The sequence below is a fragment of the Rhinopithecus bieti genome, unplaced genomic scaffold, assembly GCF_001698545.2.
Source record: "Rhinopithecus bieti isolate Rb0 unplaced genomic scaffold, ASM169854v2 scaffold_54056, whole genome shotgun sequence".
Taxonomy (NCBI): Eukaryota; Metazoa; Chordata; class Mammalia; order Primates; family Cercopithecidae; genus Rhinopithecus; species Rhinopithecus bieti.
Genome location: NW_016821158.1, coordinates 532,733 through 544,794, shown reverse-complemented (window position 1 = coordinate 544,794; position 12,062 = coordinate 532,733). Strand labels below are relative to the sequence as shown.

General features: G+C 58.9%; 1 protein-coding gene across 3 annotated transcripts in view; it reads right to left on the bottom strand.

Annotated features, from left to right (window-relative positions):
• Positions 1-58: 58 nt before the first annotated feature.
• Positions 59-12,062, bottom strand: part of LOC108520721 (calcium/calmodulin-dependent protein kinase kinase 1) — a 12,505-nt gene continuing 501 nt past the window's right edge. The window contains exons 1-8 of one of the 3 annotated variants that reach the window (XM_017860206.1): positions 11,928-12,048; positions 4,425-4,827; positions 3,478-3,525; positions 2,981-3,034; positions 2,525-2,576; positions 2,140-2,273; positions 1,650-1,686; positions 59-770 (exon numbers count right to left, since the gene is read on the bottom strand). In XM_017860206.1, coding sequence (XP_017715695.1) covers positions 745-770; positions 1,650-1,686; positions 2,140-2,273; positions 2,525-2,576; positions 2,981-3,034; positions 3,478-3,525; positions 4,425-4,784 — 711 coding nt within the window. In that variant the 5' untranslated portion in view covers positions 4,785-4,827; positions 11,928-12,048 and the 3' untranslated portion in view covers positions 59-744. Of the gene's footprint in view, positions 1,687-2,139; positions 2,274-2,524; positions 2,577-2,980; positions 3,035-3,477; positions 3,526-4,424; positions 4,828-11,927; positions 12,049-12,062 lie in introns of those variants that run through there. The other 2 variants (XM_017860207.1, XM_017860208.1) reach the window with 2 other exon arrangements.

The following is a 12,062-nucleotide window of genomic DNA, read 5'->3' as shown; positions in this document are numbered from 1 at the left end:
TCTCAGCCTCCCAAAATGCTGGGATTACAGGCTTGAGCCACCGCGCCCGGCCAAGCCTCCAAGTCTTAAAAGGATATCCCTCCCTGCCCCTCTCCCCAAAATGGTCTGTAGGAAGCTGCCCAGGCAGAGAGACAAGCTGCAGCCTGCATTGAAGCCTTGGCAGTGAGGGTCCCGGAACACCCAGCCCCGTGCTCATTACTCCATGTCATCTGCTCTGTAAATACCCTGAAAAGCCGCAGAGGGCAGACATGTGGAACCTGGGCTCCATCAGTGACTCGCTGTGTGACCTGGAGGAAGCCACATACCATCTCTGGTCCTCGGCTTTCCCTCTCACAAATAGGAGCAAATGGAATCCCACCCACTCCGTTCACAGACTTGTTGGAAAGCTGAAAAACCCTCTATGATTTGAATACCGCTAAGAGTTGAGTCCCACCTCTATACTTTGACCTAAAAAACACTCCTTTCTCCTTTCCTCCCCCTCTCCTCCATCCATATCTTCCCAGTTCTTCAAGGCCTGGGTCAAAACCCATCCCCTTTTCCAGAGGTCTCCCTGCTGACTGTTGCAGTCTCACTGACCCCCATCAGCCTTCAAAGAATGGTCCTCTTGGTCTCTTATTAACCCCTAAGGGCAGGGCCTCCGTCTCTGACTTCTCCTAGAGTAGCTGACCCTTGGGCTGGGGACACAGGGAGGGAAAGGAAGGAAGGCCTGGATGAGAATTGACCTGCCTGATCAGGACGGGGAACTCACCCCTTTCTCAGGAGGTCAAACACTGAAAGAAAAGACAAGAAGGTAAGGTGTAGCTAGCTGGCAAAGCAGCCGATGCCAAGGTCCCTCCCTGGTCTGGAGGGTAGGAGAGGGGGCAGGCATGCAGGCATACTTGAGGCAGGGACAGGACAGGGGTTCCTGGGATATCAGAGCAAATAAATGCATGAGAGTGGGGTCTGCTATGGACCTGCCTCATCTGATCCTCAGGTACCAGGTGAGAACCATCAGCATCAGCATGGGGCCCTTTGACAGAGGGGGAAACTGAGGCACGGAGAAGGGGCAGAAATTTTCCTAAAGGTCATAGCAGACAGGCAGGTAGGGTAGGGAGTGGAGACTAAAGCCTCAGCCTCTAATTCCTAAGCCAGTTCTTCTTCTGCCCCATTTTCTGAGGCCTCCTCTAAGCCCAGCCCTGAACCAGACACAAGGAACTAAAACAATAACGTTACTATTAACGAGGATAATAACGAACGTGCTTTACATATAGTTACTCAGTTACTCCTCACATCGGCCCTATGAGGTAGATACCACTAGTATCCCTGTTTTATAGGTGAGAAAACTGAGGCACAGAGCTACAATGTCTGGGAACCTGTGCAGCCTGCTTCCTGCATCTACCTGAGTGCACGGCCCAAATGGATCCACAGTCTTGCTGCTCAGAGGGAAGTAGGGAGTGGGGCTTGGGAATATTTGCTGAATCTAACTGGATATTCTGGGCCTGGTTCTGCAGGACTGGGCAAGGGAATCCAGGGCTTCAGAACGTGTGTTTTTCTTCTGTCCCCAGGAGGTCAGTGTATTTACACTGCCCACCTGAAGGTCATATGTGTCCCAAGGGAGCCCTTGGGCCAGCCCTGGGTGAGCTGCTGTAGGAATGAGCCAGGTCACTCACCCAAATAGAGATTGTCCTCAGCTGGGTCATCCAGGACCTGGTCAGAGGGAGCAGACATGGGGTTGGGGGTCCCAGGCCTCCTGGTCCTTGCCAGCCCCAGAACCCTTAGCATGCACTGCAACCACCCAGACAATGGAGCAGGAAGTGCACAGGTGCCAGACTGACGGGGCCTCAGAAGTCACTGACCCCCAGCCTGGCCTGCCACGTGACATCCAGCCTTCCTCCCTTCTTGCTGCAATGAGGGGCTCACTTCTTGCCTCTGGGGCAGCCCTCACCCTCCGTGGGAACTTGGGAACATCCCTGACCAGGCTGGGCTCCCAAAGCCTCCCTGCAGCCCCACCCCAAGTCTGGCCCTGTCATCAGAGGCCTCAGCCACATCTGCTCCCTTGGCAAGATCCCTGGGTCTGTGCTAGGGGCTCCCCAGCACCAGAAGCGGCTCCCATGAGACTCAGGTGCTGGTTCCCACCTGCTCACCACCACCTCCCCCTACCTCGATCAGTTTGACCACATTCACGTGGTCCAGCTTCTTCAGGATGGCAATCTCCTGGTACACCCGCTCCAGGGGTAGCAGCTGCTTGGCTGGTCCTCCCTGGGCAGCCTGGGACCCTCTTGGGGGAGGGCGACCTGTAACCAGGAAGAGAATTCAAGCACCTGTTCCAGGTGGCTGGGCCTCACCGTGGCCCCCAAACCAGTCTCAAGCAAGAGTCTTGCACGCCCGTGGTCTTGTCCCAACCCACCACGCACATTCCATCCCCAGGCCTCTGCTCACGCCGTCTCCCTCTCTACACCATTCCTAGCCAAAACTAGCTCGGGACCGAGGTCTCCTCCGCCTCCCAGGCTAGGAGCTCCCAGGAACAGGACCAGAAGATACATACGTGGAAAGCCATACTGCTTCAGTAACTTCTTTTTGGAAAGCACTTTCATTGCCTAAGGAAGGAGGGACAGAAACGTCACTAGCGTGAAGCCACCGGGAGCCAGAACAGGCTAGTACGTGTGGACTGAGGTCCGGAGAGGCACACTGGACATCTGCTACTGGCCCTGAGAGTGTAGCCCAGGTACGTGTTAAGCGAGGTTAGGGGGTGGCCACGTCTGAGCCTAGCCCTTCCCCTCATTCCCCCAGCAAGTCTTTCTGGAACTCTCCCTACAGAGGAATCCAGCCTCTGCTTGCATATCCCCAGGGTTAGGAAGCTCATTCCTTTGCATACCCCCAGGGACAGGGAGCTCACTCTCAGGCAGCCCTGTCCTCTATCTCCTGAGCACAACTCCTGCCCCACCCCCCAGGCTTCCACAGCCTGGCGTGGGCAACACCTCCCTCCTATCCCCAGACTCACATAGTGTCTGTCTTCACTCTCGTTGTAGGCCAGCCTCACCACACCGTAGGCACCCTGCAGACAGGCATCGGTCAGCCCCACCTGGACAGGGCAACCCCTCCCAGGACCAGCTCAGGAGGTGGGGAGCCCAAGCAGCTCTGGTCTCTCCTGCACCCCATCTGCACCTCCCACCACCAGCTGGCTCATGGGCAAATATTGTAGCAGACGGGGAGGGGACTCCTGTGCCCTGGTAACTGCCCCTGCTTGGCTCAACACGGCTCCATGCCTCCCTCAGTCCCTCCTTGTCAACTGTCAGGAACTCTGGGAGTCAGGAATCAAGAGTCATCTTCCACACTCCCCCTGGGTACCTGGGAACTTCCCACAGGGCACGAAACTGTCCTCACCTCCAGGCTAGGACTTGCCCGGCTCTGCCTCCCATTCCCTCCCACACAGGAGAAGGAACAGCACCAAGCAGAGGATCCCGAAGCCCCCACTGCTCTCAGCCTGCCCACTCCTACCTTGCCGATCTCACTCTGCAGCTTGTACTGGTTGAGCTGCACGCAGTCCTGTGGGGGAAGAGTGAGCACCAGGTTGAGCTGGGTCCAGAGGCAGCACTGCTCCTACCTCAGAGCCCGTTCAGGGTCTACTTCTGGCCACAGGCCCCTCATTCCCGGACCCCCAGGTCTCACCAAGCTTTTGAGTTTGGATGGGGGAGCTGGTGGTGCCATCGCCCCCGTATGTGATGAGAAGATGTGGCTCATGTTTGAAAACATGGATGGTGACGCCATGGCTGTGCTGTGTTCCCCAGACGCAGTGGTGAAGGGAAAACGCTAATTCCTGTCTGGATTCTGGAGTCTGGGAGACCCCAATCCACGAGAAACCCATGAGCAACTATTTCCAGAAGCAGCTGAACGAGAAGGTCTAGACTCCAGGGACAAGATGAGGAGCCCTGGGCACAGAGGCCGAGAGCCTGGGTTCAGGCACAAAAAGCTCAGCCCCTGACATCTGTAGACTGCTTAGAATCTGAGTTCACTTTCAGAATTAGTGGCAAGAACTCCAGCTGAAGCCCAGAGGCTGGAGCCAGGCTGGCCGTTTCTGAGGCAGAACCGACTCTAAGAGGCAGAATTAGAGGCGAGGGATGCAAGCTGGGGAAGAGTTAGGGGGTGGGGGGGACATAGCCTCTATCTTCACATCTCTAAGAAGACTACATAGGGGACCAGGGAGAGACCTATTTCCCAGGCCTAGGCTGGGAGTGGGAATAGCAGGACTTAGAGAAGGCAGCCTTTGGCTCAGCTGCAGCTCCCCTGGTTGGGAAGAGACTATATTGTTAGGTAGTGATCTCCCCAGCTCTGAGGGTATAAAAACCAAAGCCAGATAGCTGTGTGGCACAGATAGGGGCAGGAAAGAGTCTTCATTGCAGTCTACTGAGGGGCTCATGAACAACCCCTCGTGCTGCCCCACCAACCTCTGCATCTGAGATGGCCACGTGGTGGGATTCGATGGTGGGCCTCCGCCAGGCCCGGGGGGAGATGTGGCTGGCAGGCCCCGTGGCGTAAGGCCCAGCCTGCGCCTCCAGATAGCTTCCTGCTGGCCGCTCCTGTAGGGAAAGCTTCCTGGCTGAGAGGCTAGGCCTGGCTGGGAGCAGTCTCGAAGTACTGCCAGGGATCACGGAGGCAGCTCTGGCCCGTGGCGGAGGGTCCACACCGTTTCTAGTAGGCTCTGGGCCACCATCTGCCTCTTCCAAGTGGGTCACATCGATGGCTGCCACCCGTTCCACCAGCTCTGCCCGAGGATCCTGGCAGCAGACAGCTGGACCCCCCTCCATTGCTTCAGTCAAGGGGGGTCTTCTGCGTAGCCTTGTCGGGAAGCTGAGAAAGGAGGGCAGAGAAGGCTTCACTCCTGTGTGTCAGGCTGGCTACCAGGTAAGGTAGCCACAGCCCTGTGGGTCCCACCTCCATGCCTTTGCCCTGGCTGTTCCCTCCACCGGGATTGCCAACACCCAGACTCAAGTCTGTCCCTATGAACTGAATGAATTCACATTGCCTCTGCTGAATGCCAGCCCTCTAGGCCTCAGTATCCCCGCCGGTAACAGAGGCAGTCACCGCTGCCTGCTGGCTTCACAGGGAAGCAGAGAGAATCTGACATTCTGGAGTCAGGACAGACAGGGCAGAAGCCTGGAGGCCCAGCAGCACTGGAAGGGGCAGAACCCAGGGTCAGCTCAGCCCCAGAACAGCATGCAGCCCTGTGAGTCATGAGTCCCACCCCTTGACAGCAGAACACTCCAACACTGCCTCCTGGAAGCTGAGCTAGACACTAGTAACTCAGAAGACTTGCTGATGCTTCAGACCCACCCGCCTCCTCCAGGGAGCCCTCTTTGATGTTTCAGCCTCCTACCCCCATCCCTCTCACTGCTTCCAGGAAGACTTCCCTGGGGTTCCCAACTCCAGCCAGCCCTGCCTCATTGACATCTGTCAAAGCAAGGGGATGGGCCCCGTGCGGTAGCTCACACCTGTAATCCCAGCACTTTGGGAGGCCGAGGTGGGCGGATCACCTGAGGTCAGGAGTTCGAGACCAGCCTGGCCAACATGGCAAAACCCTGTCTCTACTAAAAATACAAAAATTAGCCAGGCATGGTGGCATGCACCTGTAATCCCATCTACTCGGGAGGCTGAGGCAGGAGAATCACTTGAACCCAGCAGGTGGAGGTTGCAGTGAGCTGAGATCGCACCACTGCACTCTAGCCTGGGCAACAGAGCAAGACTCCGTTTAAAAAAAAAAGAAGGCAAGGGGATTGGAATGAGGGGAATGAGGGTGAAACAGGGCATGACGTCCCCTGAGACCCATGTTCTCAAAGTCACTGTGTGGTGGCTGCAACGTCAGGGAGGTGACCCCCAGCCCTCATCTTCAGCCATGACCCTGGGCTACATCCTGACTCCAGACTGAACCCTGACACTCCGCCTGAGACCTCCATCTCTGTTCCAGGCTTGTAGAGCGCTGGCCATGCCCAACCTGGTGCCCCTCCCCCTGCTTGTGCTGGACTCTGCATCCTCTCAGGAGAAGGAAGTGAGTGAACTCCTGATCTTCCATCCTTCCTGTCTGCTGGTAACTTCCTCCGTACCCACACAGCGACTGAGAACATGGATCTCAGGGAGACCCAGAGTGCACATGGTGAAGGGCCTGCTCCACCCCTCATTCCCCATCCCTTTGCTTTGACAGATGTCAGCGAGGCAGGGATGGCTGGAGTCCACTGGCCGCTGAGGAGCCAAGGCTGGGTTCCAGTCCTGCCTGCTGACCTACCAGGGGCCCTAGACAAGCTCCTTCCCAATTTTGAGCCCCAGTCTCCCGACTTGTCCTGTGGATTCCCTGCCTTCCCAGATTTCCCAGGCTCACAGCAGGGTTTGGAGGTAGACTGAGGGTAAGGGTGAGGTCCAGACCCCCTGTGCCTGGTACGCAGTGTGTTGAATGAGTGGAAGCCTGGAGGTGGTGGGGGCTGGTGCTGACATGGAAAAAGGAAGAGAGAAGCCTCCACACTGGGAACAGGAAAAGGCACGGAAGCTGGAACCCAGAGGATTGAGAGGAAGTTGGTGAGGCTGGAATATCAAGGAGGCCTCCCTGGAGGAGGTGAAGGAGGTAAGGAGGCTGAGTGAGGGTAGAGTATCAGGGAGGCCTTCCTGGAAGAGGGGGCGGGAGACAGTGAGTGTGGCTGTGATACAAGGAGGCCTCCCTGGAGGAGGTGAGAAGAGACAGTGAGTGGGGCTGTGGCATAAGGAGGCCTCCCTGCAGGAGGTGAGAGGGACAGTGAGTGGGGCTGGAGCTTCAGGGAGAGCTTGGAAACCAGATAGCATAGCAAGGAGGAAGCCAAAGCTGGGAACACCCTCCAGGCCCCGCCAGGCTCCTCCTAGCAGGTGGCCCACCCCTCCGCCCCTTCCCCTCACTCCGCAAGCCATGTTTTTCCCTCTGGAATGTAAGTTTCATGAGATTAGGGCTCTCATCTGCCTTGTCTCCAAAAGATCATCAGTGCCTGGCATGTGATAGGAACTCGATAAATATTTGTTGAATAAATGAGTGGTTGCCATAGTGATCGTTACAGCCCTGTCCCCATTAGACAGATGAGAAAGCAGCCGCAGAGACGCAACCCCAGCAAGCATCAGACCCCAGCACACAGAAGAGAATGAACTCCAGAGCTGGGAGCTCCTGCTCTTTGACCCTAGGCAGGGACTACGGAACTCAGAGCCGCCACAGGCAGAAGCCATAGGCTGCCCCTGGGCCCATAAAATTTGCATATTTCCTAAAGGTTGCCATTCCAGCAAAAGGCCATCCTCCTTTACCCTTGAACACCTTTCCCTGCTTTTCTTAGATAGGTAGAGGGAGGCCCAACGGGTGGGGATGGGCCCGGGATCACCCAGCAAGTTGGGGCAGAAGGGCTTCCTGTTCCAGCCTGAGCCCTGTTACCCGGTTTGGCGCCCAGGCTCTGAAGCCAGGCAGCCAGGCAACACCCTTTCCCGGCGGGGAGCCCGTGGGCAGGTGGCCTCGCCTCTGTGTCTTGGGCTTTCCTCACCCGCAAAATGGGGTTCTAGTGGGTCTCACCTCACGCACGTGGTGAGATGCTGAGGAGGGAGTGTGCGTAAGGCACTCAGAACAGGGCCTGCCACTAAGGAGGCGCCGTAAAAGTGAGTTGTTGTTGTGCTGTCGCTGTTGTGATTGCTGGGACACGCTGTGGCCCAGATGGAGGCGCGGGCGGGCGGAAGGCGGCTGCGAGGGCTGACGTCAGGCTCTCCGTCCCTCCCTCCCGCCTGGATCAAATTCAGGTGACTAAGCGTGTCTGCGAGGGAGGCGGCCGCCGGGGAAGGCCCAAGGTTCTTGCCGCGTGTCGTGTCAGGGAGACAGGGCCTGGCGCCCCGGCCGCGCGTCTGCACAGGAGGGAATATGTGCACACAGGCTGTGGGCCTGGGGTGGCGGTGTGTGTCTGTGCGTGTTGTGGTCCCCACACAGGAGCGCATCTGCATGGAGATGAAAACCTCGGTGTGATGTGTGTGTGTGCAGGTGTGCTTATGTGCGTGTGTGCCTGCAGGTCTCCGTGTACATAGGCCCAGGGTAGGGGGGTGACCTGCACCCCGGGGGTCCTGGGAGCCTGATCCCAGAGCTCATATCTGGACTTTCCCCCATAGTCACTAGGCCCACCAGCCTGGCACTGCCTGCTGGGCTGGGTTCTGTGCCCCAGGCAGAAACCCGAGCCCATCTGGGGGCTCACGCAGGGGGTGTCTCAAGGCCCTTCCCAAGCTCAGGCCTCAGTAGATACTTTGTAGAAACTTAATTCGGTGGATAACTAGGGCCATGTGGGGAAACAGAAAGATGGACAGACAGGCTGGGACCCAGGCCCATGGTACAGCAAGGATTCCTACAGGCCTGGGCACTGGCTTAGTCCTGTGGCCAAGAACGGCCAGACTCAAGCCCTCCCTCTTTGGGAAAAACCACTTCAATCCCGTCCTCCCAGACTGGGGACCTGCTGCCTCGGACAAGTCATTGAGCCTCTTGGAATCAAACAGAGTGAATCAAACAGAGAGCCACCGTCCTGCCAACTCCCAGGGCGATGGGACAAACAGAATGGGGTGTGGACACAGGAGGAGTTTGTGCCAGAGCCCTGTTGGGCGGGGATGTGGCTGTGGCTAGAAGCATCCAAGAGAGCCTTGATGTACAACCCCACCTCTGCCCCCGGCTCCAAGATGGCCTGGCACATACCCACCACCCAGGTTTCTTCTCCCAGGCTGTGCTCCACCCCCCAAGTGTCTGGCCACTCCCAAGGAATGTGGGTCCCTGGCTCCAGATGCCCGCTTGGCCTGGCTTCCTCCTCAGGACATGCCCCATCCAGCTGCATCCCTCAAAGGAGTCCCGGAGCAGGGCAGAGCAGGCAGACCCTGCTGCCATCCACGTGGGTTTGAGCAGCTCCGCCTGGGAGGACTTCAGGCCCTGGTCAGGCCTCATTGCAAGCTCTGGAAGGCCGCTGTGAACCCCAGTGCCAGGCCGAGGCAGGGGACCAGCTACGTCCAGGCGAGGGGATGGACAGCCCTTACCAGCAGAGGACCGAACAGAAGGGAAAGCCGCAGAGGTGGCAGCCACCCAGGCCAGACACAGAAGGTGGTCCTCACATCCCTGGGCCGCCTCACTGGAGCCGTGTTTATGATCCTGACGAGTGTCTGGATGGCCCTGGCAACGGGTACCCTCCGCAGCTCCCGCCCCCACCCAGGATGACTCAGTCCCCTTGAGGGAGGCCCAGGCGTCTGGTGCCAAGTCATGCTTGACGACTCCTGCTGTGAGGACGCCCGCTCCCACCATCCTTGGGAAGCCCCCAAGCACTGATGTGGGCTCTTGTCTGACTCAGCACAGTTACCCCCATCGCATCGTCCTGGCCCACCCACAGAGGCTGATGGTCCTCAGGCCTCATCCTGTGCCCCTCCTCATCCTCCACACCAGGTCTGTGCTTCCAGCCCCACTCTTTCCAGCTAGCTGCCGCCTGCCCCTCCATGTTCCCGAGCAGCTCAGATCCAACAGGGCCCAGATTCAACTCAGCATCTTCCCCAAACCTGTTCGTCCTCCGTCTCCATTACAAGACGGGTACCACATCCTCCCCATTCTTTTCTGACCCAGACCAGCAATCCAGGAGCCCTCCTTGTCACTCATCCTTTCCCTGTTGACCATCCTCACTCCCCACAACCCCACACTTACTCTCCACTCCAGCCACACCACAGCTTCCCAAACTGCAGACTCTGTCCTGCTGCCAGGCCTCTGTACAAGCTGTGCTTCTGCCAGGAACACACCTCCCTCTCCTCTGCTGCCTGGAGGACAGCTCAGCCATTGCCTCTTCTGAGAGCCCTCCCTGATCTCCCCACTACCAGCTGGGTGAGCTCACAAGTTGAACGCCTTAGAAGTCCAGATTCCGATTACTGCTTCGTTCCCAGCCACATGGGTCTTCCCTGACTCCAGGCTCACACCTCCACCTCACCCTACCCCATCCTCCACACCAGTTGCTAGAGGGAGGATTTCCAACATGCAAATGTGGTTACAGTTCTCCCAGAGCTGGCCTTTCAGGAACTTGGAATGTCAGGGACAGAGGAGCAGAAGTGGCCTCAGATTGGGGGTAAAGGTAGGGGGGTCACAGGCTAGGAAGCAGCCAGGGACATGGACATCTGGGATGCAAGCACAAATAATCACAGAGCACCTACTGTCTGCCAGGCTCTGTGCAAGCCTGTGTGGGGAGATACAGCAGTGAGCCAAAAAGAACAAGTCTCTGCTCTCATACAGTTTAATTTCTTGTGGGGGCAAGGAGCAAAGACCAAGAAAGCCAGTGATTCAGATATGATATGTCAAGTGGTACATACTATGAAGAAAAATACAGCAGAGTAAGAAGGATCAAGAGAAAGGGGCTGGGAGATGCTGTGATAACAGTGTGGTTCAGGAAGGCCTTTTGGGTGCAGGATTGGAGCAGACACCTGAAGGAAGGAAGGGGGAGGAGGCGGTGTAGCTATCTGGGGAAGGGCGTTTCAGGCGCAGGGACCAGCAGGTGCAAACGCCATGGGGGGACAGTGCTTGATCCATATGAAGAACAGCAGGGAGGCTGATGTGGTTGGCGTGGAGTCTTCCCCACGTAAGCGGCACCTGACAGCAAGAGGAGTTACATCTGGAGAGAAAGGTCCCTCATTCACTGTGCTGGCCTCAGGGATGGATTCCTAGAGGAGGTGGCACCTGAGTTCTCTTCTGAGCACTCAGCAGGATTTCAGGACAAGGAGAGGATGGAAGTTCACACTGCATAGCAGTCATTTCCTGGCTGGGACTCAGGGCTTGGTTTGGGGGTGAGGGTAGCTTGGTGGACAGAGCCCAGGAGGCCCCCAAAGGCAGGTGGAGGTTGTGAGCAGGGGAGTGCCTCAGTTAGGTGAGGTTTAAAACGACTCCCGTGGCTGCTGTGAGGACTGACGGTGGGAGACCTAGGAGGAGGCGAAGACACACGTCCCAGAGTGTGTGCGCCTGGGATGCAGTGGAGGGTCAATTTGTATGTACTGGAGGAAAGAGGGCAGGGCTTGGGGAGGCCAGTGCCACTTCCCTGGGATCCTCCAGTGCACAAACTGTGTGCCCCTCCTACACTCCTGTGCCCGCCCTGAGGACACCACCAAGGCGCGGTCCTGTGGCCTGTGACACAGCCTTCTCTGCTCAGCCCTGCAACGCCCTCAAGACTTGAGCACACCCCCTCCCCTGACAGGCACACGCCCGTGTCCGCGTGACCCGCCCTCACTCACCACTCCATCCTGTCCTGCACCCCCCACGCAGACACAGGCACACTCCCGCGTCCACGTGACACACGCACACCCGCCTCCAAACAGCACACGGAGGTCCCCGCGCACGTGGACACCCCCCCCAGCCACCAGTCCTGCGCCTCCCGGGCCTCGAAGCCGCAGCGCCCGCCTCTGCCGCCCCCTCTCGTCCCAGCCAAGGCAGGACCCAGCGCAGCCAGAGCCGCGCGCCGCCGCTGCCCCATTCATCTCCCACCCCGCCCCCGGCTCCTGCAGGAAGACGCTCCGGAGGGCCGTGGGAGGAGCGCTCCGCGGAGAACCGCACGTGGGTGCCCCGGGCCGGGCCCACTCAGCACAGACGCGGCCTCCACCAGGAGCCGGGCGCGGGGGACGGTGCACCCGGGACGGATGCCGTCCGCACACAGAAGCGGGGAAGGACGCAGACGGCGGGGCGCCCGCGGCGATGCGCTCCCGGCGGCCGGCGCAGACCAGAGCAGACTCCCCGAGGCACCCCGCAGACCCGGCCCCGCAGACAGAAGGGGAAGGATCCCCGCCCTGACCAGATCCCGGCTCCCTCGTAGACGCGGCCTCGCAGACCCCCCGCCTCTCCCTTGCAGGCTCTGGGCAGGTGTTAAGGCGTTCGTCCTCCCGCCCCAAGCCCGCGTCCCCTCCCCGCCGATCCCTACCTGGGAGCCAGGCGACAGTCTCCGCGGCCCGGCGGGTGGCCCCGCTCGCTCCCCGCCCCGCCCCACCGCCTAGCTGGGGCCCAGATCGCCGAGCTCAGCCCGCGGGCGCCGCGGCTCCGGGCAGCCCTCGCTGCC